At 39.6% G+C, this 26,397-nt stretch overlaps 1 protein-coding gene across 1 annotated transcript in view; it reads left to right on the top strand.

Annotated features, from left to right (window-relative positions):
• The window catches only part of lrp1bb (low density lipoprotein receptor-related protein 1Bb), a 243,376-nt gene that overhangs the window by 165,019 nt on the left and 51,960 nt on the right, over nucleotides 1-26,397 (top strand). Inside the window, exons 33-50 of the mRNA XM_041951416.1 lie at nucleotides 1,641-1,781; nucleotides 1,872-1,997; nucleotides 2,244-2,375; nucleotides 5,191-5,325; nucleotides 5,870-5,999; nucleotides 6,389-6,515; nucleotides 6,661-6,812; nucleotides 7,790-7,914; nucleotides 8,147-8,518; nucleotides 11,785-11,974; nucleotides 14,230-14,434; nucleotides 16,728-16,920; nucleotides 19,176-19,301; nucleotides 20,811-20,939; nucleotides 21,659-21,778; nucleotides 22,646-22,759; nucleotides 22,955-23,104; nucleotides 23,327-23,449. Coding sequence (XP_041807350.1) covers nucleotides 1,641-1,781; nucleotides 1,872-1,997; nucleotides 2,244-2,375; nucleotides 5,191-5,325; nucleotides 5,870-5,999; nucleotides 6,389-6,515; nucleotides 6,661-6,812; nucleotides 7,790-7,914; nucleotides 8,147-8,518; nucleotides 11,785-11,974; nucleotides 14,230-14,434; nucleotides 16,728-16,920; nucleotides 19,176-19,301; nucleotides 20,811-20,939; nucleotides 21,659-21,778; nucleotides 22,646-22,759; nucleotides 22,955-23,104; nucleotides 23,327-23,449 — 2,790 coding nt within the window. The remainder of the gene's footprint in view (nucleotides 1-1,640; nucleotides 1,782-1,871; nucleotides 1,998-2,243; nucleotides 2,376-5,190; nucleotides 5,326-5,869; nucleotides 6,000-6,388; nucleotides 6,516-6,660; nucleotides 6,813-7,789; nucleotides 7,915-8,146; nucleotides 8,519-11,784; nucleotides 11,975-14,229; nucleotides 14,435-16,727; nucleotides 16,921-19,175; nucleotides 19,302-20,810; nucleotides 20,940-21,658; nucleotides 21,779-22,645; nucleotides 22,760-22,954; nucleotides 23,105-23,326; nucleotides 23,450-26,397) is intronic.

The raw sequence follows: 26,397 nt of genomic DNA, 5'->3' as shown, positions 1-26,397 counted from the left end.
TCAAAAAGGACTAAAATCAGGTCCATCTCCACACCATTTAGAGAGCCTATTTTGAAGCAAGAGGAGCCACCTGACTCTTTTACACTTTGCACTTCAGTGGGATTTTAAAATTGAGAGTTCCTGTCACGTCTGTAGACTGTGTAGTCTGTGGCAAAGGGCCTGGACTGTGCATCGCTGATTTCTGCTGAGGGCAAAGATGGGGGGGTTGGAGGATAGTTTGGTGGTGGTGGCTGGCTGTGCCGAGGTCAGGTGCCCATTGTGCACATGCCTCTTAACAAAGACACACTCATTAATTATGCTTACGATGCCAGCACTACTGAAGCCTGGAAGATCACTGTAACATGGAGCCAGGCAGGCCAGCCACTCTGTCAGGGTATAGTGAAACATCCAACATGTCCTCATACCTAAACCACAAAATAGGTCATTTACCAATTGCAAATTTCTCCTCGGAGATGAATAAAGTATATATCTATCTATCTCTATGACTCCCAAAAAAAAAACATACTGTGTGAACCTTCTTCAAAACAATATATGTGACCCTGGGAGGATACCAGTGACAGGCGTACCGCATCATGGTAACAATAATAATCACGTAGTTAACTTTGTGAAAAGGTCCTTGTTTGGTTGCTTTGTTAGGGGTAGGCAACAATACCACTTCGTTGGGTTTAAGAAAAGATCAGTCGTATGTTGTAAGTTTGTTAATTCTGCAGTTCATTTAAGTACTCAAGGTCATTCACGCACTTTACGTAAGTTAAACCTCTTTAGGTTTCACACTGGAAACGAACAGTGGGCTCCTGGGTGAAAGTGTTTGACCCCTCCACCCATCCTTCTCCCTACGCGGACGTTATCGCTTTTTATACTACAGCACCTATCGTTTTCGTTTGCGCCTGTCATAATCACTATGGCCACTAGAGGTTGGCACCAAAAAATAAACGTAAATATGAGTCATAATAAGCCGCTTGCACAGATGGCTGAAAGATTGGCTGAAAAAGATAATTTTACCTCACGCAATATGGCCTCATAAATTAAAAATTCAAAGATGAGGCTCTGAATAGCTGAATGCTTTTGCATGTTGTATAACCAAAATTACCTAATTAGACTTATTATTGCTGTTCACTGACCATGCACAATGAATGTGAATCTGTTGTTAAAAATGATATGTGCATGCATGCAATGTATAGAATACGTGGAGATCTCCCCAGAAAAGTGCATATATGAGCCTTGTTTGTGGTGAAAACCTTTCCCAAACATCAAAGTAACAATGTTTAAGGCTTCAAGATGCATGCGTCATCGTCAGCAAGTGGGCAGAGCAGGAAACAGGGCATGCCACACTTTAATCTCAAATCAGCTCAGAGAATGCTTCAATTATTAAGGGGCTTTACGGCATAAGAGTGCCAGCCTTGGTGGATTAGAGTGAAAGCTGATTTTGCACTTGGAATTGGTGATGTTGGGGTGTATTTGATTGTGCTGTAGTATTTTTGAAGACTTATTTGCATCACAACATGATTTGCATGACTTTGTGTGTGAAAAAGGCTAAATTCTGCAGTATGACCTGAAGCAAGAAATGCCATTGCATTGCTGCTGTATTGAAACTGCATCTGGGGCCATATTTTTTAAGCAAATTACACTGATGGTTACAGGCGGCAAACTCTGGTGGGCAGATGAGGACTCGGCACAGCTGGGAACAGTTACCAAGAGAGACGGGCGGAACCTTGTGATCCTCAGAAACAAGACAAGTGGGGTGGTTCATATGAAGGTGTACGACAGGGAGGCTCAGAAAGGTAAGCAGGCTCCCAGACATCAACACACAAATACACAGGTAAACATGGTGCCTTATTGCTTGCCTTTTGCTGGTTGTACTTACCATTCAGGAAGAAACCCGTGCCAGATAAACAATGGAGGGTGCTCACAGCTCTGCTTCCCCACTTCCGAGAACACCCGTAGCTGCTCCTGCACTGTTGGCTACAACTTGCGTACCGACCGCATGTCTTGTGAAGGTACCTTTCCCAAAATATGTACTCTAGAGGAGCCAATATTCATCTGTAAGCATTTTATTTTTTATGACTGCAACTGGAATATACGCTACATCTTTGTAATCTTTCAGCATTTATTACACTACATGTGAAGCAATCCTCTTATGTTCAGTGCAGTGTTTGAGCTATATACAGGTCACAGGGCATTCATAACTTACGACGATTTATTACCTTTGTGTAGGGAATAATAGGTAATTTGTCGTTCTTCAGGTGTTGACTCATTTCTGATGTATTCCATCCACGAGGGAGTCCGGGGAATCGCTCTCGACCCAAATGACAACAGCGAAGCTCTCATGCCCATCACAGGAACACTGTTTGCTGTAGGAGTTGACTTTCATGCAGGTATGATACCATGCAACACACAGAGAGATTTTGGTGGTTGGTGGTTGAGATCCACTGAAGCTTAAAGAGTTGTTTTGTCTGACATGTGGTCAATTGTACAGACTGCATGCTGTTCCTGGTGTTTTTCGGTAGAAATGTGAAGTTGTTTTGCAGGCTTTTACATGACTATTAGCTTAATTTTATACACTCCCACACACATAAACAGTATATACATTCTTACATAATATTACACACACAACATACTTTTCTTCCCTTTACTTCCTGCAGTACAAATCTTTTCCTCCTAGTCTTAAACAGTGAGGGGGAGTGAAAGGTCTTTGTTATGCTGGGCTGTAACCTTTTGAATAATGGTCTGTGTGCTTGTGGAGTGCAGCACAGATGAAAGAGTAATAAGTTCACATTACAGGGGAACCTCAGTATGAATAACATAAAACTATTTCCTCACAAGCCTCTGAAACAATCCTAATACAAAGCAATTCCCAAGATATTGTGTCAAATGAAGGTACCGTAGCATCTATCGCAGAACATGAACTCAATAGCTTTTGCTGTCGTTTGTTACATCGCTTCCTCCTTCCACATAATATATACGACAAAAATGATCCATTTATTACACCAACAAATGCTATGAATAGACTATAGGCTCGTAGCATTCTATATATGTAATAGGTTGCCACTGAAGCATGATAACAGAAGCCGTGTAAAGGAAATTGCATAGGCACAACTGAACACAAACAAACTACATACGCACATGGGTGATATACTGAGGATTTGCTTTTAAGAAAAGTGGAAAAGCAGCACCAGATAGCAAAATGAATGCATAGGTAATTCCACACGTATTTTTTGACTTTCCTATGCAGGTTTGCAAAGAAATTAGAGTAGGAAGTGCAATATATGATATAATGAAGTTGCTGAAACTTATTTAATGTCACTAACCTAGTGACTGTTGCAAAATCAGAAATCAACAGACATCCCCTGTCACTTAAAAGGGACTATTATCTAATAAAGGGAGAAAACAATTCCAGAGCAATGTCCACAACAGCGTCCGTGAATTATATTGAGTCATCAGTACACTGATGTTGTTGATTTTTTTTTAGGTATTGTTTTTCAATGTAATTATCATCACATAATCTATTTGTTTATTGGGGTGTCAACAGACATTTAATGACTTTCAAATCCTATGGTCAGTTTTTCAGTTTCTCAGCAACTACAGTGCAGGTTGCCATGAAATTTGATACAGATATTCATGGTCCCTACATGATGTATTAAAATGACTTTGACAGTCCCCTGACTTTTCCTTTGGTGCCCCCAACAGGTGGACACTCGTGGTTTTGAGTGAAATCTCTCAACAACTATTGGATGAATTGCTGTGACATTTAGTACGCACATTCAGTTCCTTAGGATCAGTTATAATCACTTAAGTTGTCTCCTAACTGTACCTCATCTGGTGCCGTCATCAGGTCAAGTTTTTAGTAACCCCAATAACTTATTATAAACTTATTATATAACTTATTTCTATTATAGGAAGCAGCTACTAAGCCTCAGCTGTACATTTTATTTCTAACCAGCAAATATTAGCATGCTGACATGCTTAACTACGATGGCAAACATGGTAAACACACCGACTTGACATCAGCCTGTTAGCATTGTCATTGTGAGCATGTAAACACGCTTGCGTTTGCATTTAGCTCAAAGCGCTGTTGTGCCTATGGAAATAAAACCTCACAGAGCTGCAAGCACAACTGTAGACTTTTAGCCGTGTGGTTTCAGGGAACTGATCTTTTGACTGTACAAGAATCTGGCATTCAAATTAACACAACTGCAAGGGCACTTTTAAATAATTAATGCTACTTAATGATGGAAATTTGCAGTAATCTTCTATAAATCAAACCCAAGGGATGTTCATGCCCACTGTTATTATGTATATAATCACATATAATTCCTGCACTTCACTGAACACGAACTACTGAACACATTGGGTCGTTCATTGCAATTGCATAATGGAAAGACAGTAATTGTCATGAGTCCGTCTGCAATCTGATTCTGAATCTGACTGTCTTCAGAGGTCAATAGCAATCTTGATGTGTGACCACCACTTTTCAGAAAAGAGGAAATAAGCCCAAGCCAAAACCAGACATGGCACAAGTACAGAACAAGATTGATAATTGTCCTCCCATTTTGTGCAGATGAACATGCAAATGCATAACTAAGCCCATCCAAGAGCAGCAGCTGATAGCTCACGCACATCATTTACATGTCATTACAGAAGCCAGGCTGCTCGAGCAGAACAGATGAAAATGCTGCAACTGTATTCTGTAATATGTGGGCTCTGCGTTAACAGAGTGTGAAGGCACCGAGAACAGGAAGTGCAAATAAACATATCACGCCACCTATACTCCTTACAACCTGTACAGGGCCAAACTGCCAGGCACACACAGAGATGCACTTGAAGACTGCACCATAAATAAATTATGTACTATTTTATACGCTTGTGTAATAAGCCAGTAAAATCAGAAAGGGTCCATAACGGTTTTACCAACACCATGTTTTGCATGAAGCAATATACTGCCCTGTAAAATTTGGCCCACAACTGCCTTTCCTGTTCAGGCAGTGTATGTCAACAAAGAGCTGTGGATGAACGGTGTGGGTATTTTCGCCATCGTATTTTATAGTCCCACACAACATTTGGTGAAATGGACCGTGCTGCCATAAAACGAGGTTTCATGAGCTGCTTTGTTTGAGGGCAAAACTACTTTTGTGCCAGCCACGTTCATCATTTGATTTCCTCTTGTCATTAACTGTACTGTATGTTGTGCAGGAAATGACACTGTGTACTGGACAGACATGGGCCTGAACAGAATATCTCGGGCCAAACGGGATCAGACGTGGAGGGAGGACATCGTTACTACCGGCATCAGTCGGGTGGAAGGCATCGCCGTTGACTGGATCGCTGGTTAGTATAGAATACAATAGAGTAGAAAAACGTTAATGTCTGTCACAGACTAATAGAAAATTTCCTTTGACAGGGTTCAACAATAAATATATGCATATTTAAAACACATTTAAGAACACACAAACACACACACACTCACATATACAGTACATAGAATAGGGCTAAAATCAGTTGAAACTAAAACTGACAAGAACAGTGTTAAACAGATCAGAGTACAGAGGCTATTTTAATCTCAACTCCTCGAGCCCTGAAGCCTGGTACTGTACACTGTCAAGCTGGTATTGATTGGTGAAAATTCTTATTTTATGTGCACTGCTTCTCCTTGTGGCATTATGGAGATATGTATTTGATTTGATTTGAATTGCTAAAAAACATAAAGCCTTTGTGACAGCCACGAAAAATCATTCACAGGGCAAATTTGTGTGCAAGGTTAGTTTCAGTATATGGATAAGTTCATGACAAGATCTTCTGTGTCTTGTGATCATTAGTATCGATACACATCTGCTCTTTTTTCACACCTGGTTATTGCTTTTTTCCAACACAGGAAACCTGTATTGGACAGACCATGGTTTCAATCTAATAGAAATCTCCCGTCTGAACGGTGCATTCCGCTCAGTGGTCATATCTGAAGGGCTTGATCAGCCGAGAGCCATTGCTGTACATCCACAGAAGGGGTAGGCCATGACTTGTTTTTCATTGTTTTACTCATTTTTAGCTGTTGATTTTCTTAATTTTGACATATTTTATTGCATTTGTCTTTATATTTATAAGTATTTACAAACTTACACATTACTGAAAATTCCCAGTATTTCAGTTACCGCCATCTTAGACGGGAAAGTTTATTGTTCAACTTAAAATAACCTACCCCAGCACAAATTTTTATCATTCCGTTGACCAATCCAAATGTGGGGGAATATTGCAAAAAATGTTTGTTTAGGGAGGCCAATGTGCCTATAATATTTGCGAGCTGAATCAGGTATTTCTTAGCTGTATTGCCTCTTTTTCATGAACACACTATAGCGCAGAAATAAATGTGTTTATGTGATGCTACTATGCTGGCTAGGTATCTTTTCTGGACTGAATGGGGCCAGAACCCCTGTATCGGCCGCTCCCGCCTGGATGGTTCAGACCAGGTTACCTTGGTCAACTCAGGCATCATGTGGCCCAATGGAATATCCATAGACTACGAGGTACAGTTGTAAAAAGATGCACAAACACTGTCACCAACATCTTCCCTCTCCACTCCTCTCCCACATACTGTACTCCCGACCTCATCTCTTTTGTGGCTGAAATGGGAATTCTGTCTGTGATATGCATTTTAATATTGCTTTCCAGGAAAATACATTATACTGGTGTGACGCTCGCACAGATAAGATCGAGAGGATAAACCTTGAGACAGGTGAGAGCCGGGAGATTGTACTGTCAGTGGCCAACGTAGACCTGTTCTCAGTTGCTGTGTTTGGGCCTTACATCTACTGGTCTGACAGGTAATTTATTACATTCTTAAATGCGCACATGAAATAGCCTGCAAAGCCGGCAATACGAACCTGACAATAACCTTTCCTTTCAAAGGTCTCATGTAAAAATATTAGGAACAGCAGTTCCTCATAATGAGGCTCACTGCTTATTTTTGACAATACTCTAGGCAGAATACAGTGTCATCAGCAAGGACAAGACCTTTCTCACCCCTCTGTAAAATCAGACACAGTTAAATTTAATGAAGCCTTATTTCTTTTCATGAAGTTGCGAGCTTTATGCATTCTTATACCCCTGCAGTTTGTTGGACAGACAGGTTTTAAGCTATTAAGATACTGTATATAAGAAATATACAAGAAACGGTTGTTAAAGGACCAGTGTGTAGAATTTAGTGGCACCTCATCTCACCCTCCCCTATGGTGGCTGCTAAAAATGCAAAATCGTGAAAGGCCCTTTGTTAAAACATGGCTGTGCAACATGGCACATTCCATGGAAGAGGATCCGCTCCCTTTTGTGTATACAGAGCTTAATCTTTGATAACCAAAGCACAGCAATTCTTATTTTCTGACAATTACACAGTAATGAAAACATAATTATAATTATTATATTCCATTTCTGCCAATAGATCCCATTAAATCCTACACCTTTAAATAGTTAATCAGGTCTCTTTTGTTTGTCAGTTTTGCATGATTTTAACCTGTCTTGCATGATTTGATGATTAGTCATCATTTTCTCCCCTTTACAACAACAACAGATATTTGAAGAAGCTGTCACCTTTATTGAGTATCTTCAGCAACTTCAATTGTACAGTATGTCAGGACTGGGTGACTGCAGTCTTGGATTTTGCTTACTATTGAGAAGAAAATGATCTGCCTTTATATCTGTCTAACTTTGTCATTATCCTGCCTCCATTAAATGTCAGGAACAGCTTTCTTCTCTGAAACTGAAACCACTTATTTTGTCCCCCGTCTATCCTGGTGTACTTCAGGGCTCACTCAAACGGTTCAATCCGACGTGGCTTCAAAACTGACACCAGTGAGGCTGTGACCATGAGGAGTGGTCTGGGGGTCAATTTGAAGGATGTGACAGTCTTCAACAGAGGCAGAGAAAAAGGTAAAGGTTTCAACTTTATACTCCAACTGAATTGCACATAGAATTTTACTATTGAAGTCCTTGCCTATACTTAGTTTTGACAAGATTTTATAAAATCTGCTTTGCATATGTTATATGCTATATGCACCTATGATTTTCATCTGTAATGTATAAACATGTATAGTATAAATATGATCACAAGTGGGCAGAAACTGAGGCAAACCAGTAATTGAACATGTGTTGGGTTTTGAAGGCACAAACCCCTGTGCCAGGAGTAATGGAGGCTGCCAGCAGCTGTGCTTCCACCTGGGTAGCGGTCGCCGGACTTGCTCCTGTGCCCATGGCCGCTTGGCAGAGGATGGCTTTGCCTGTGAGCGCTATGAAGGTTATCTGCTCTATTCTGAGAGGACCATACTGAAAAGCATCCACCTTTCAGATGAGAATGACCTCAATTCACCTGTCCAGCCTTTTGAAAACCCTGCTTTTTTCAAGAATGTCATAGCCCTGGCCTTTGACTACAGTCAGAAGACAGCAGGGACAAACCGCATCTTTTTCAGTGACGTCCATTTTGGAAACATCCAGATGATTAACGATGACTGGACAGGAAGGACTATTATTGCAGAAAGTAAGTGTATTTCACATTCCCACAGTGTTTTTATATTATTTGTATGCTGTTATGTAGTTGAAAAAGCCAGCCAGTGACCTTACTGCACACATACACTTACACACATATGCAAGTTTTTAAGAGCTTCACGTTTGTCCTGGTGGCAAGGTTTGGCAACATAGGCATTGTATCCCTGTTTGACTTTAGTGCATTGATTGTGTATTGGGATGTGACCACTGCCAATATGCTTCTATAGTGACACAGTGACACTATGGCTGAGCAGATCCATCATAGACACTTTCAAAAGACTGCATATAGATAGATAAGACTTTATTAAGAAAAAATCACTGTTATAGAAGCTCTTTAGAACACACATTGGGTGCAAATAAGATAATAATGAATTTGAGAAAATTGCGATAATATAATATAACTATGGTAAAGAGTATAGAAATGCAAGTAGCCTCTGCTGTTGTGATGTGCTGCTCTCATTATTCTGAATGGTCTAGATAAAGTGTGATTTTTATTTCAGTTTAAATCATGGGGACAGCCTTATTAAGAACACAATATTCACATAGCATTAATACTTAGCATGTACGTAGGTAGCATAGTATTAATAGCATTCACCTCGACATACACATTTCCTCCTCCACTCCTCCATTTTTTTTCTGCCATTACTCCTCTGAAAAGACCATTTAATACTAAGTCAGTAGGGTATAATACTTGCGTTTGAAAGCTTTCTGCTTACTGACTGTCACAGATTGAACGATGGGACCAATCCCTCTCTATTCCCTTACTAAATCTCAGTCAGTCCTGTCTTGATAAGCATGACTGGCGTCAGATGAACAGCAAAAGCCTCTGTTCTGCTCGGCTAGCATCCTCTGCCATTCTGTGAGAGCTCAGCACCTTCCCACCCCCTCCTCACACTGGGAGACTGGCAGAGTGTTACTGATCCACTCCCACCCAACCAACGCGACCCTTCTCCCACACCCCTGCTGAGGGAGCTTTCTGCCTATTTATTTATCTTCTAGAAATGAACAAGCATTATTCAGAACCATCTGTTGGGATTTGTAAGTGTCCTTCACACCTTGGCACTTGCGAAATGCAAAATCAAAGTGCTGCAAACAATTAATTTGAGTACAATTTGAATTTTTGAATCCATAATACATACCCATGTAGTCTTTTTTAAGGCATGGGCAACAAATTGTTTGTATTGAGCTACACAGCACACAACTGTGGTAGGATACCATGACCTTCCTTGTTTCCAAATAACTCATTTAGTTTCAAGTGAAAGCAGCATGTCTGTCTGCTCTGTACTCCTTTTGATGAAATCACCTCCTTTAGGCAGCGTCTAACCCTATACTGTACATGAAAGCCAGAGTCCTCTGTTTTCCTCTGAAAGTTTCTGCCTGCATGCCGTCATTGAGGAAAGGTGAAGATGTTAATCATCCATATTTCCCTAATTAAACTCCATGTCCCCCATTAATTACTCCTTCGCCCCGCCAACAATTTGTGAGAAATTCCAAGCTGCCAGACGGCTTTTATTGCGAACTACTAATTAATGATCGGCTGACTCAGGTACTGTCTTAAATATTTTAAACCATGGTTTACAGTTCTGTAGATAAGGGGACACAGCCAGTTTCCCTATCATTGGTCACATGTTCGCCATCAAGACAAATTAGGGGCTTCATTGACAGATGATATTGTTTGTGAAAACGCAGATACAATCAAGGCTCAAGATATTTGCAGAATGCTATTCATGTTATTCGAGTATCTTTTGAATTGTCTAATTGTCAATGTTGTTGCTCTCATTAAGTTGACAAAAGAAAAAAGGCACTCCTTTGTCCTTTCTAAGTGTGTTTCCCTTATGAAAGATAATCTCTTGTTTTGTCCAACTATGAAAAAATGTACTTGCAAAGAGTAACACATGAACAAACACACACACAGAATCTGGTTCACGCAGGTAATCTTTCCAAAGCCCTAACAAATCTGATTTCCTATCTGGTTGACAAACTGTGATATCTGACAGCTTCGGGTCCAGTGGCTTTGTATAGTGTGGCCTTATTGATTTTTAATAAATGTATTATATCAGATTTTTTGATTCAATGTTTTGGGTTTTCTGTTGCAATAAGGACCATTTACATTTGGAGTTTATTTTTTTATTTGTTTGTACTGGTTTGACATTTTCTATTCTGTTTTGCATGGTGTCAACATTTTTCGTTGCTACAGAGTGTGCAGTTGTGTGTGTGTGTGCGCGGATGTGTTGTTGTTTTGTGTTTTTTTTTCACTATTTTCATCATTTTCCTCTCCCAGAACATAATGGAAACAACCCCCAGTCAGAGGCTTCCACACACACCCTACAGTGGTCCTTGGGGAGCAGTAGGCATATTCATGTACATGAGTATATGACAGCTCAAAGCAACACTGTATTAATATTATTGCGACCTCCTTGATTGAGCTTGTGTGGTATTGAAACAGTTGAGGTCATTTTCAGTCGGTCATCTATGAAACCAAAAAACTGAAGTAAATAATCGAGCATGAATATGGCCATTTTTTCTGTCTGCGATCACATCTCTCTCTGGAGGTTAACTCCCTGTCAGTCACATTCTTGTACCAGCCTGGGAGGCTGCAAAGGCCTTTTCATATTCCGTGTTTCGGAAATTGGTTCCTGATGAAAACATAAAGTATTCAGTTACTGAGTGACTGTTGCATCAACAAATAGCTGTCTGTCCAGTGTAGTGAGGCATAAAGTCCTTTCCCAGTCAATCACCATGGAATTCTAATACAATTGGAGCCTGCCATCTGTTACAAGCAAAGTCAATATTTTTACCTAAATCTGCACTCGGCAACTTTGCAGTTTAATGGCCCCAGATGGCCGAAGTACATAACTCACATGTTTTTAATATGGGTGGATTTTGTCACCCAAAGGCCACACAACATGTTATCAATATATGCTCCCCAGGCCTAAATTTATACAGTGACAATATCTTGTCACATGTTTTGTGTTTACTGTCAAGTTTCATGTGGTTATTTTGCATTGAGGGTATTTCTCGTGTATATATTCCACAAACTTTTTTACTTACAGAAGATGCAGTACACTTTGTTGCAGCAATTACTTGTGATGTAGACCGATAAGACAGATGTGTTTCATGCATTGAGACCTGGCCAAGAGCAGCTCTATACATGAGTGTTCTCTAGGCTGGCCTGTGTTTTCATTAACCCATGCTTTGATGCTGTGTCTGTATTAGGTTCCTTGGTTGGAAATTGAGCTTGTATGTCTGTTCTTTTAGATGTGGGTTCAGTGGAGGGCCTGGCCTACCACAGGGCCTGGGACACCTTATACTGGACCAGCTCCACTACTTCCACCATCACGAGACAAACACTGGACCAGAAACGAGTTGGTGCCTTTGACCGGCAGGCCGTGGTCACTCTTTCGGAGGAAGACCATCCACATGTCTTGGCCCTGGATGAGTGTCAAAAGTCAGTAGCTCTTCAATGTCTCCAAACACTCTCTTGCTCACTCTCCCTTTACAAATGATTTTATTGTCAGTTAATCCAGATATATCCACACCTAAATTCAGCCTGTTGTCGCTCCTATTTTTATTTCTTATGTTGAGGTATGTTCAGCCACTCTGTTTTATTACCACTAGGGGTCATCATCCTGCTTAAGAGCTATGTAGAATATGCTGATGACACCATACTCTATATTGATTTTCTTGTTTAATTGAATCAAATCAAACTGAAAAGGAAAAGATGGTTCCTGTTTCATGGTCCAGAAAGGTGTGCAACAACATATTATGACAACATTCTGCCATTAAAGAACAAAAAAGTTCTACAAAAGTTAGACCTTTTCTTTCTACCTAAGATACAGTGAAGCTTGAGCATGCGGTACTTTGTTATAAGTAGGCTTGGCTATTGCAATACATTGCTCCCAGATTTTCTCAGACAGCCTTTAAATAAATTATTTGCAGTAAACCAAAAGGTTGCTGCCAGAGTTTTAACAAAAAAAAAGAAAACATACTGCTTTTCAAAATGCATGTACTGGCCTCCTATTAGATTTCTGAATTGAGAATTGAGATTCTTGTACTTCTTTCAATAAATCTATTCATGGACTATATTGTTGATATGCAGCCAAGTTGTTGCTCTCATATCCACCGAATGGCTCTCTACAGACAAATGCAGATGCAGGCCGTGCAGACAAATGGAATTGTCTCCCATCTGAGGGAACAACATCAATTTAGGCTTTTAAGTGCATGTTGCGCTGGCTCTTTCGTCTCCCCTCTACCTATACTCCAATGCTTTTCTAGCCACGATAAACAAGCCATTTTCTTATAATTATGCTTTGCTTGTTTTAACGAATAATCAAATAAAAATGCAGTAAGCTAAATATCAAATTACAAAATTAATTAACTCTTATGTATGTGCATGTATACATGAAACATCATAACAGCTGTTTAAAGGTCTTATGTATAGCACTTACTGTAAATGTGATTAATTAATGTTTTTGTTTGTAGAAATATGAGACTATCCACAAAATGAGACAAACCTTGGATGGAAGGTTTTTTGTTGTTTTCACCACACATTTTTCACACAGTTATTTTTGCTTTTCAATAATCATCTTTGTGACTTTTTAGCTAGGATCCATTCAGTGCCAAGGAATTGTTGCATCATGCTGTTTGGAGCTAACATATCCTGGTGTAAAATATGTTTTGGTGAACATTTTTACACTTCAAGCGTAAGTGGTCTCATCAGTTCTGAGCTGCATCCCTGGCTTTTTGACCATTTAACAGTTTGATTTATGTGCCAGTTTTAAACAGCTCAGGGAAAAGGTGTTTTCTGTTGTTCAAAAAATAACACACCAGTATTCCCGTCACACCTACCACAGACTTTACACCTGAATATTCATGAATATAAAAATGTTACTGCGAGCAGTCCGAAAAGAGTGAATGTCTTCCTCCTCCTGTTGTACTAGCTAAATTAATTTCTTGACCTCAGAGTATATCCTGGGTTGGCAATTTGGCACCATGTCCATTCCACTGCAGAAACACTGTCTGATAATTAGAATTCAAACTGAAGTAGCTAATTTGCACTCCTTGGCTATGACTTCTGACCAGAACCCTTATTATTGCACAAGAGTGGACTTCCATGACTTCATCATCGAATGAAGTAAGACCCCAGGGGCTGAAAAAGTTTCTTTTACAATTTGAAACATATCCACTTCTTTTTTATAAGGTTTATCTGCATAGCTGTGGATTTAAAATACGCACCATCCATTCTGCAAAACGTTATAAACCAGGATATACTGTAAATCTTTCATTTTTTTTACTATTATTTGTGTTTTTCATGTTCTTAGAAATCCTCACACAGGGGAATATGAATTAATGACCTCTATCTCAGTTCTTGACAATTATAGGTTTATGTTGACAACTGACTAACACGACTGCAGAAACCTCCAACAATTTTAATTTAGGCAGGAAAATGTTCCTGTTCATTAGTGTTTGTTTTTCCTACATGGCAGAGAGTTGCCTGGTTAACATGTTGATATAGCAGATCTTATAAAAAGCCGTCATCCCTGCTCCCTGATTTAATTTTATACCAAACATATTTGTTCTGTGGTTCTTGCTGAGGTATTGCAAATTCGCAAAGGTATTGAGATGAAGAAATGCTTCTTTTGGAACAGAAAAGATGCTCACTAGTAATTATACGTTCGGTTTGGTTGTTCTCTCACTTTGTAGCCTGATGTTTTGGACCAACTGGAATGAGCAGAGACCCAGCATCATGAGATCCACCTTAGCGGGCAAGAACATGAAGATTATCATCAGTTCTGACATCCTTACGCCCAATGGACTGACTATTGACCATAAAGCCGAGAAGCTTTACTTTTCAGATGGAAGCCTTGGCAAAATTGAGAGATGTGACTACGATGGTTTAAGCAGATATGTGAGTATGAAAGTAAATATTATAAATTGTGGTTTTCCCAGTTTCAAGCAGTCTTTTTTATTTTTATTTTTAATAGCCCTATTTTGATTTCTGTCATTATTCAGGCTATGGACACTGTTTTGATTACAGTTCCACATTTTTGTATCACGCCCTTTGAAATTCCTATGAATCGAATAGTGTTTTTATGAAAGAGACCCAGTGACTCACTAGTTAGAATCTATTTTCCCCATTTGTACCTCAATGATGGGGATGTTTCATTAAAAAACATCTGAGAACGTTGGCACATACTCAGGGACAGAATGTCAATTGGACCGAGCCTTTTATCCTGAAACGAAACATTTTTTTTCTGTCCCTCATTTAATCTCCCATCCCTATTGAGCTCCAAGAATATGGTCGTCTATACAGCGGATAGGATCTGAAATACCTCTTGATGTTCTTTCTGACATCCCTTCTCAGAGGGTACAGACAGTTTCTTTAATTACAGAAGTCATTCCTAGTTAAAGTAGAATCTCACTGAGGAAAGTTCTTATTTTGTCTATGAAAAAGTTGTATGCATAATGTAAAACATCCCAACTGGAAATATATCCAGTGTGTAAAAGATGAAGGTGGCCTTTTTTGCTATGGATTTCAGTTTTTGCTTGACATGACCTCTGCAGCTCAGCACCTTGGCCCATCTCAATTAGCTACCCATATGTTTGCTGAGCCGGGTCACAAGGCTCAGAAAGTCTTCACCTTTGGGTCCCCACCAGCCCTTGCTGCAGTCTAATCCTGCTAATGAAGGCTTTGCTGTTAGAGCGCTCTGGGTGCAGATTCTCTATTCCAATTAAAATGTGTAAATTAAACAGAGGTAGCTGATTGTCAACTTGAGCACTTACCCAAGCTGCGGTTGTGTAAGACAGCCCGTCCATTATATGCAAGAAGCTTATTGTGGAGATGGAAGCTTAAGGCTCCTTATCACTTCATTGTGCTCTGATTGTTCTATTCATTTCAACAGTGATCTGATGTATTAAAATAAGCAAAAATTGCAAAAGGCTGAAAATTACATTTTGGAATAAAAAAATGGCTCCTATCATAGATGCAACAAATCACATTATAGACGACCAATTTTTGTATTGGGTCATAAGAATGAAGCCTAGATGGGAGTGGAGAGTTCTCGAGGCCCTAGCAACCCCTCTTCACTGCAGCAGTGTCATTACATGCTGACAGTGTGGTAGGCAACAGGGAAAAACAGCAACTGTGGCATCGCTCACTCCCCCGTGCCATTTTGAGAGTGGATGCCCATGTTCTTAATGAAGGCAGTGCCTCAGAAAGAGCAGCAGAGTATATGATGAGGGAAGATGTCAGGCTGTTTAGTGGGGAAAAGATGGCAGGGAATATAAAATAAGAGCTGTCTGGGAATAGTTAGTGTCATTTGGGTTCAGTGTCAGCAGTGTGCTCTCTGGGCATGTTTACGTTTGTCATGTAAAACCGAGATAATCAGTTTGGAGCTTGTCAACATGGCCTTATTTTTACATTGTCGAATAGTGAGAGAGCGAAGAAAAAGCATGAAATATGTTCACATTTACCCAAAACATGAGTTCGGTACAAAGGTAATGGGTTGCAGGCTGTAAACCTAATGTCTCCCAAATCTAATTTCCTATCAATATGTTCCATCCTACCTCATCTGGCGCTCAATCTTTTCCTCTTTTTCTCTGTTGGTCTGTGTCCCTCATTCGCCTGATTGCCAGTTGTTGCTTCCACACGATGGGCTCCTTTAATCAACACCTGTTCTATTAATCCCAGTGTGGCACAGGGCTAATGTGATGCTGCTTCCAAACCTGTCCCACTTAATGGCTGAGACTACAGAGCTGCTGGAGGCCCTGATCCCCCCACACAAGGCTGCATAGTCCCACAAGGAGGCATCTGATGGATTCCTGCCTCCCTGCCAATGACACTGTCATTTACTCCCCCAACATCTGGGTTAAGCAGTCATGTGGGCGGCGGGAGTGATGTGTTGATTAACGACTCGAAACATTATTCTCCACATTTATTCCTGGGTGTTGCGCTCAAAATTCTGTTGATGCTCTATCCAGCCAAACCTTAAAAACAGTTAATGGTTTGTAGATTGAAGTGCCAATATTGACAGCATGAAATGTACAGTTTGAACAGGTGTATCATCTATTCTGGCATATGGAATCATTCACACATACTGTAAATGTGCTAGTAACAGAGTAGCATTTAGCAGCACAAGCCTGAAGTCTGAAAAGCACAATGGAAAGCAATCCTAAAGTGTGCTTTGCTTTAAAATGTTTAGGTCATAATTAAATCTGGACCCGGAAACTTCTATGGGCTCGCCATCTATGCAGATTTCATCTACTGGTCGGATTGGGCCCGCAGGTCTGTGCTGCGATCCAACAAGTACACAGGCAGCGACACCAAGGTACTTCGAGCAGATATACCTCATCAACCAATGGGAATTATAGCTGTGGCCAGGGACACAAACAACTGTGAGTATTTAAACACCTGGGGATGAGCTTATTTTAATGACTACTGGTTGCAGTGTTGTGTCTGCAAATATTTGTGTATCATGTGTTTGCCGGTGCCTCTGTGTTCATGTGTGCTTATGGGCAGGGGTTTATACATGTGCATATTCATAGGACAATAGACCAAAATAAATATTTGTGTGCATGCACTTTTTTTCTGTAGATAAATGAGAATAATAGAATAAACTGCATTTGCCTGCTAGCATGTTCTTTGAGGTCTGCATACAATTCCCTCTCCCACACAGTGGAAGTAAGAAAGCCAGACAGTTTCTGGCAATTTGAGGCCAATACCATTATCAATATTTTTCTAGGCCTAATGTTTTGATTCACAACCACTGACCCTTATCTTTTACTTTGTCAACATGCGCCAGCAGTGGCCTCCTTTCAGGGTTTATAGATGGAAATGATCTTTTTGCCTATGTGGTCCAATAAATGTTTTGTACAGTGTCCCTGTTAAATCAACAATACACCAAGAACAACATGAAATGTAAAAATCTGATATCACATCAGCTGATATTCTATTTTGACAAGAACATAAACAAACTTGGTTGGCAATGTTTTCTTAAAGGTTGTGCTCATTTGTGACAAGGATATGCATTGATACAGGGTATTTACATTATCTTTACATACAGCTTTATTGTTAAAGAATAGTCAAGGTTAATAAAGAAAGTATACGGTTTAAATTTTATGTAATGTAGACTTTCTGAAATTATAATAAATATCTATAAATAAATATGCGTATAATAGAAATGTATTATACTGAATTAAGAAAAATGTAATTTTTAGCAAAAGTTGGCAGATTATATCAGCCCAATGGTATATTGCGCAGGCCCCTTTAACTAAATTATGTTTCATGATAAATGGACATGGTTTTATTTAGAATGGCTAGCAACCTAAGTTTCAAAGGTAATTAATAAAAAAGTAGCCGATGATGTAAAGGGAGTCTCTAAAGTGTTGTACAAAGTTTAATTTCCAAGTAGGACAAAGACAAGTAGGCTTAAGTGTGCCCCACTGGTTGGAACCATGCTGTTCCTAGTTTATCTCCTCATGGGAAATAATCACACCCTAAGACCTGCGTGGGCACAGCTGCAAGCCTGCAGCAAATTTTGCAGTGACCAACAATGCTGGATATGATGATCACGTTATCCTTTTTAAAATTGTTAACCTCTTATTGCATTTTCCATGTCATGAATATCCTGACTATAAATAATCATACAAATGGTACACCTGAGCTGCAGAACAGTAGAACAGTTTCCTCTCTCATGAATAAAATACACATGGCTGGAGGGCAAGTAATAACAGAGGGTCTCCAATGGACACCCATGTTTCTGAACACTTACACTTGATACTACATCTGTTGTTGCTAAGCTTCTTTTCTACATTTTCTCTCAGGACTAGGACTAGACTAGCACTTATATTTTCTTTCACGGGTTATGTCTGCAGTGTGGTCATGCAATTTAGTGCATTACATGATTCCCACAGAAGCACACGCAGCTTTTTCACATAGCACCCAAGGCAGAGAAAGAAGTGTGAAGCTTTAGAAAACATTTGCTACCTGTCAGTGTGCATAGAGGTCAGTGTCAGTACAGGCCTTTAACAGCAGAACTGCCCTTTTATTCATATGTTGACCTCAGTATGATTTAACCAAAATGTTAGTGCAACAAAAAAAAAACATCTACACTAAAAGATTTTTTATGGAAGAATTCCGTAACCTATTTTTGGTTTAGTGGTTGCCCTCTTTGTAACTGCAATAAGCAAAAATATCACTCCATAGCATGTCACATCAAGACCTTTCCATCTCAATTGTAATGGAATTTCACAGTCGAAGATCTCTATTAGCTATCTCACCTGTTAGAAATAAAGATTAGTTTTGGTGTCAGGCCCATGGATTCAAAAACCAAGAGCTCCTCTCTAGACTTACCGACCATTTTGGAAAAACATCCTTCCTATGATAAGCAGAGAATCCAAATTCTCTGCCAACTTCACGTGGGATTTTTAAATTTTATTTTGCATGTCACTTAGCAATAATGCAGTAGAGGAAGAAGGCTGAGGCTAAGTGTGCCGAGCAGAAAGTTAAGCCTCGGTGCTTCCTCAGAAGATCCATGAACGTATTGAACATCTGAGACTGATGACATCTCAAAGAGAGAGCAAGCCCCCAGGAGGTTTTTCCTTTGACTTCTTGTGACCGCCTAATCAGTTTGGTTTGATTTTTATTGAAGGTGAGCAGTCCCCATGCCGACACATGAACGGAGGCTGTGGTGACCTTTGTCTTCTGACCGCGTACGGGAGGGTCAATTGCACTTGCCGTGGAGAACGTGTGCTGTTAGATGACAACAGATGTGTGTGTAAGTCATCAAGGAGTCCACAAATACTAACCTTTGGAACATGCAGTACTAGATATTGATTGTAATTGCACTCTGTATGGATTAGATATTTTAAAAATAGTCATTGTCTTTAGTCATTTGTATGCATAGTGTAATCTGTCCAAGATCTTATTTGTGTTGTTTACATGAGCCGTTGATATCTTTGAATTGATTGCTTTGTAAATAACCAGGAAAGCATGGACAGCTGCTGTCTCTTCCTCTTTGACTGAGCCGTGAGTTTGTAATGATTTCAGAAGTCATAGTCAACACTGCCGTGGAAAATAAAGCTCTAACGTTGTGCCACTTAACTTTATGCAGACAGCGGAAAGCTAAGTTGGAACCATAGGGTGTCAAACCTACCAACTTAACGTCACAAGAAAAAAGCAGTTCAATGGTGTCTTGTTTCCTAATTTGACACATTGCTGGATGAAACTGAAATACAATGTGAGGATAGACCATAAGGTAGGAGGAGCTGCTCAAACGAGAGACGTTTGGCTTGACTAAAAATGGCAAGTGACTCAGAAGAGCTGGATGGTCGCCTGGATGTCAAGGTAGAGGATGGCAGGCTTTCTACCACGCCCCCATTCCACTCATTACTCGAGCAAGAAGAAGTTTTGAGTTTTTTAACTTGGGAAGCTTGAAGTAGCAGAGCAGGGAGGGAGATTGGTCAAAGTCTGGTGCAGGTTTTTTTTTTTATTTTGTGCATACACAATATGGATCTTATGTACACAAGTTAATAACTTGTATCAATGACCTTTGTTTCATCTCTCTCCTTATTTCCTTCCTTCTCTTTAGAAAATAAAAACATCAGCTGTCTAAAAATGCTTTTAATTACTGGTCATAGTATCCATTATTCTTAATAGATCCTTTCTACTTTTATAATATGACTTCATTAATGTACCTTTAATATTACTATTAGACAACTCTATACTTTGAAATCACCTTGTTAAATGATTACTACAATCATCCCATAATCATCACTTATTTGTCTAAATCATGCATTAATATTTTATGCAATAATTGTAGTAACAGTATAACGCTAACTTTTTATAGTATATGGTGTCTTGTAGTAATATTATAGAATGACTATTCTATATAAAACATAGTATAAATTCTAGTAAGAATAATAAATACTATAGGTAGTAAGGAGAGAGATAAAACAAAGTTGTCATGTACACAGGATAACTTGATCGCACTTGGGTGCACAAGATAAACATATCACTGTACAGGACTTCAGGGACTCTGTAAAAATCACAAAAAGTACAATGTTGACATTTACTTGTGAATCAGTCGACTAGATCAAATGATTCTCATAATATGCCAGGCATGTCACAGCCAGATTCCCTTCCTTTCCTTTGTCGAATGCAGTTATGACTTGTGGACTTCACTACAGCATGCATTGAGATGTTGCTTATGTTTACCTTTATGGAATTTTGGAAGTTTGAATTTTGAGATTTAGACAGTCATCGCCCTCATTGTCTTCTTCTGCAGCAGAAAATTCCTCCTGCAACATCCACACTGAATTTGAGTGTGGGAATGGCGAGTGCATAAACTACCAGCTAACCTGTGATGGAGTGGCCCACTGCAAAGATAAATCAGATGAGAAGATGCAATACTGTGGTAAGAAACACTTCACAGCTGTGTCTGAAACATGTCCAGATAACAATGTAGTGTATCTTACAAGGCATACACTACAGTATTAGTCCCAATTTTAGCTAAGATGGGTAGTCATTCCATTCATGAAGGCAGATTACCAGCAATTTTGTCTGTGGTGTCCATTTCTTTGCTTCTGAAGAAGAATAAAGACCCCACTTCTAGCAGCAGCTATAGACCAGTTTCATTTTTAAATATAGATTGTAAGACTATTCCTGAAAGAATCTCTGAAAGCCTTCTGCAAGTTGTTATTATTATTATTATTATTATTATTGTTGTTGTTGTTGTTGTTGTTATTATTATTATTATTATTATTATTATTATTATTATTATTATTATTATTATTATTATTATTATTATTATTATTATTATTATTATTATTATTATTATTATTATTATCCATAAGGATCCATATGTCATCCATTAGTTTTGTATCCTGGTTAGTTATTTTACTTTGCTCTTGTGAACGTAGCCAGTGGGTATGGGGGGGGGTGATTTTTTTTGTGACATACAGCTGATTTTTTTTTGTTGTATGTTTCAAAATGGAAAAATGTTATGCATATCAGGAAAATATGTTCGTTCCATTTAGAGGACCTGTTGACCTGTCTGTCATTGACATTTCTGGCACCAAAAAGTGGAAAGTAATTGGTAATTTCTAACGAATTTCTGAATTTCACTGTGTGCAGTCAACAGGAGCTGTCGGAAGGGTTTCAGGCCCTGCTACAACCAACGCTGTGTGGCCAGCAGTCGTTTCTGTGACGGGATCGATGACTGTGGGGACAACTCTGATGAAGCTTTCTGTAGCAGTGAGTCACAGCCGTTTGATCTCCTGTTCAAGCTGTCCTGCCTCTGAGGGCAGGATCCAGCCACACTAATGCGTATATTAATACGGAAAGCTAGTCCGCATGCTGTGCTAAGCCTTCACTGTCTAATGAGCCCCAAGATCATAAAGAGTGCACAAATTCAAAGAGGCTCCCATCCCCCACCATTAAAAGCTGCTTTTGAGAGCCAGGACAATACTTTGTGTCCCTTCAACATCACCGATTTTGTTTTGACCTTGAAGGTAAAATAAATATGTACAGTTGTGTCTGTTTCTGTTCTGTAATTGGAGTATAGTGGGAAGTTATCAAGGTTCATAGACTTAATACTGTTCTAAGCTGATGGAGCCCACAAGGAAACAGTGGTTTTCTCATAATTAATGTGGACCTTCCAACTCAGCACTCTGGGGTTTCAGGAAGGACTTTATCTCACTGTGTCATATTCAACCTTGCATTTTATAATGGGACATCAACAATAACTTCCTCTATTACCATTAGAACATTTAGTTATTGAATTATGTAAGTTATATACTGCAGAGATATGAAATTGCCAAAGCCACTGTGCAGTAGTTGGTAAATGAGTGACAAAACTAAGATGCCCCTCTTGCATATTAAGTGTGATTTGCCCTTTCACAGCACTAAGAAGGTCATGACATTAATTTTTATAGCACAGCCACTTCAACTGCACAGATACTGCCACTCATCACAAAAACTTCTCTGTCTGGCAGCTTGCAACCTGGAGCTAATTTTAACCATCCCCCGAAAGACGTTCTAGTATGTGAGCTGTACCTGTTACTGTCTCTGAGTACTGTTTTTCTTATGTTATTTTTTTGTAATGCTTATTATTTCCTCCAGATGTCACGTGTGGCTCGTCAGAATCATCGTGCAAGGATGGAAGCTGTGTACCCAGCTCAGCCTGGTGTAACCAGGTCATTGACTGTGCCGATGCCTCAGATGAAAAAAGCTGCAGTAAGTCCTGTAGCCTCTCATTTACACTGCAGTTAGGGCAGAATGAAAATGTAAACACGCAGATCAGATGGATCCAGCAACTTAAATCTGTGCTGGTCCCTCAGATCAGCTTGACTACTGACCCTCTCACCCTTACCTCCACCACTGCTTCCATTATGACAAGACAATTATTGTGATGCTGTGTTTTGTATTCAGACCACACAGACTGCTCTCACTTTTACAAGCTGGGGGTAAAGGAAAAAGGTTTCATCAGCTGCAACTCCACCTCACTGTGCATACACCCCTCATGGGTCTGCGACGGTGCAAACGACTGCGGAGACTATGCTGACGAGACCAACTGCCAAGGTGAGAACCCAACACAAACACGCACAAGGACACACATTTTGCATGTGCATGCAGAGACAGATTAAGGAAGCCAGCTTCAATTAGAGAAGACTTAAGACAGATCTCATTTTCAGACATGATTATGACAGTGGAATAAGAGATTCATAGAGAGCTTAGGAAAGATAATGACCTTAATCATTGCTAATGCCCAGGGGACTGATTTGGTTTTGTTGCTCGTCCCAGTTTCCCATGGGCAGAAGTGCGAGGAAGGCCACTTTGCTTGTCCAAGTGGGAACTGCATCTCTAGCGTGTGGCTGTGCGATGGCCAAAAAGACTGCGAAGATGGAGCTGATGAATTCCAGTGTGGTAAAGCAACAAATCTTACCTCTCATGGAAGAGGAGCTTCTGCACAATACATTGAAATGATGTTTTGTTCTCTAAAAGGTAGAAATAAATGAGGTATTCAGTTGCTGTCCACAGCGGTTGGAAGGATATTTATTTTCCATTAACAAGAAGCTATTTGTTGGAATGTTTTGTCATTTAAATAGACTGTAATAGATATTACATACAGTATATAAGGAGGAGACAGAAAGACAACAGATGGTTGTTTATCAAGCTTAAGGCAATTTCTCTTCACTTTGTTTTGCTCCCCCTCATTGTGTGTTTGAGATTTCACAAGTGGGTGTTGCAGCTTGTTTGAAAGTATTATTCCAACCCTGAATTGAAAGTGAAGCTGTTGAGAACACAAGTTTTTCTCCTTCTCTGTTTAAATGATAATATACAGCACTTCCTGTGTAACAATTAATTAATGAGCCATCAGTCACTGAAATACTTGTACTGAAAATGAAAATGTAGGTTCAATTGAAAGTGGTGACATATGAAAGGATTACACATTACAATGCCACTCCTCTACTTCCCTCACCAGAGGCAGCAAGAGCATTCTTACTTCTGCTTTGATCCATGCTAATGTATGCAGCACTTACCATGACAGACCCAAGATCTCTCCAATTAAACAGGAAGCCCGTAATTAAGTCATGGTATGGATTCATATAATTTTCCCTCAAAACCAACAGTTTGCACACATACCCATTCACGTGACATTGCTTTTGGCATCAGAGCAAAATTGACTGGGGTCTTCAGTGTAGGTGATCAGAGTAGCTGTTAAGATTCATCATCATCACACACATGCACAAGGTAAGTAGATCTGATGGAGAAGTCCACACACACACAATGTCGAAATACTTGCTGCCTGCATTTGTGTCGTCTAGCCCATAGACCAGGCATGTCAAACTGATTCCATAAAGGGCCAACCAAGGAGGAGCACACCTGGCTGGAATCAATTAATCAGCTGATCTCAGTCTTCAGCTGATAACTGATAAGTGATCCCTTGATGTTGATTGGTTGGCCTGGTGTGCTCCTCCCTGGTTGGAACAAAAACCTGCAGCCACACGGCCCTTTATGGAATGAGTTTGACATGCCTGCCATAGGCTGTATGGTGTGGCCTACTAAAGTGTTAGAAGTCATGAAGCAGTCAGTAGCAGTGCTGTTGTGTGTGCAGTCCTGGAGGAGTGTTGTACTACATTCTCTGTGAGGCAAGAGAGAGGCCAGTTCTTTGGTTTTCAACAAAATACCTGCACAACTAATTACATTCCCATCAGGCTCAGCTGCACTTTGTGTTTCATGCTAATGAGCAAATGTTAGCGTGGTACTACACTAAGCTAAGATTGTGACCATGTTAAACATTATACCTGCTATACCTGCTAAGCATGATATCATTATGAGCCTGCTGACAGCATTTAGCTCAAAGCACCACTGTGCCTAAGTACAAATTCACAAAGCCGGTAGTGTGGCTGCAGACTTTAGTATAGTTCATGTAGGATTAATTTTGCTGTCAAACCAGCCAGACCCGAGTAGTCGGGGACTGATGACATCATGGATAGATTTCAAGAAGAATAACACAAATAAAATGTGACCATAGAACTTAGATGTCTTTGTCTTTGAGAGTATTTGACTAAGATATTGCAGATCTCTTACTTGTCTGGTTTGCTCTTCCTGTATAATTAACTAGCACCTTTGTTCATATTTCAGTCGCAACAGATAGAGGAAGGCAGTTCAGTGCAATTCAGTTTCATATTTAATGCTTTTCGAGTTATCTGATTTATTTTTGTAAATTGGCCATGAATGTTGTTAGAGAGATGCATAACACATGAACACTATTTCCATTCCTTTATCTCAAAATGTAATTTGTGCCTGTGTGAAATGATAACATCCCATGCTTCAAATGAGCTTATATCAGAACTGATATGAATTATGCCAGAATTCTTTGAGAAGTTCTGAATAGCTTTTTCAGGACAAACAGACAATATTCCCATTCCTCCGAGTTAATTATCATATAAAAAGCTCTAGCCACTGATAATGTGACTGCACAGGCAAAGTGGTTTGAGGAAAATGTCATTAGATTTCAGAAATTTCAAGTTCCACATCTGCTTAGATGAATAGTCACTTGTCACTTCACAGTGCATAATGCACTTTTAGACTGTGTGAAACACTATTGAAAATGAGACATGAATGACTCTCTTTGATACTTTTAATGTGCTGTAGACCTGCTATTTTGTTGAACACTTGAAGCAGCTGTTTGCATTTGAAGTGCAAATTTAGTATCATGTACAAGTCCCGATAATCCTGGTTTCAAGATTTAGCCATTTAATGTTTATCTCATCCTTATCTTACATCGTCCTATCAGGGTATGTAAAGCTGATGTGATGTGCAAAGTCTGACAGAAAGGAAAGCAAAGTAGTGTGAGAGACCCCCTTATCCCTACCCCCCAACCTCAGTAGGATCCATAATTCCTTCTACTGTGGTCTGACCTAGAGCACACATCCCCCCTTCCTTCTCTCAACGTCTCATCAAAGCTCTGGCAGACTTTGCCAGTCCTGACATCTGAGAGAAAGAGACCACAGAATGACTCCCCAGGGAGGGTGGGTGGCTCAGTGACACAAACTCAGCACAGATTATGAATATATCCTCATTTGACATAATGGCTTTTACACAGTGATCAGCAGAGTGCTCTCTTATTTGACATCCAAGTGTTTCTTGTCACCCCTAGCAGTCTAATTTCTTTTCAAATGAAAGATACAATAAATCTTAATAATTAATACTTAAGTGCTTTGATATTGATAAAATATTTCACCTCGACACTGGTTTTGTGTTAAGTTGATGCTTTTATTTTTCCGCACAGAAACTAGGAGCATTCATCAAAATGTCTTCTCTTGTGAGCGAAAAGGAAAAATATATATATTTACAGTCCTTTGTGT

Source organism: Chelmon rostratus, chromosome 13 (assembly GCF_017976325.1).
Source record: "Chelmon rostratus isolate fCheRos1 chromosome 13, fCheRos1.pri, whole genome shotgun sequence".
Taxonomy (NCBI): domain Eukaryota; kingdom Metazoa; phylum Chordata; class Actinopteri; order Chaetodontiformes; family Chaetodontidae; genus Chelmon; species Chelmon rostratus.
The sequence above is the reverse complement of the archived record's forward strand: the minus strand, read 5'-3'. Positions and strand labels throughout refer to the sequence as shown.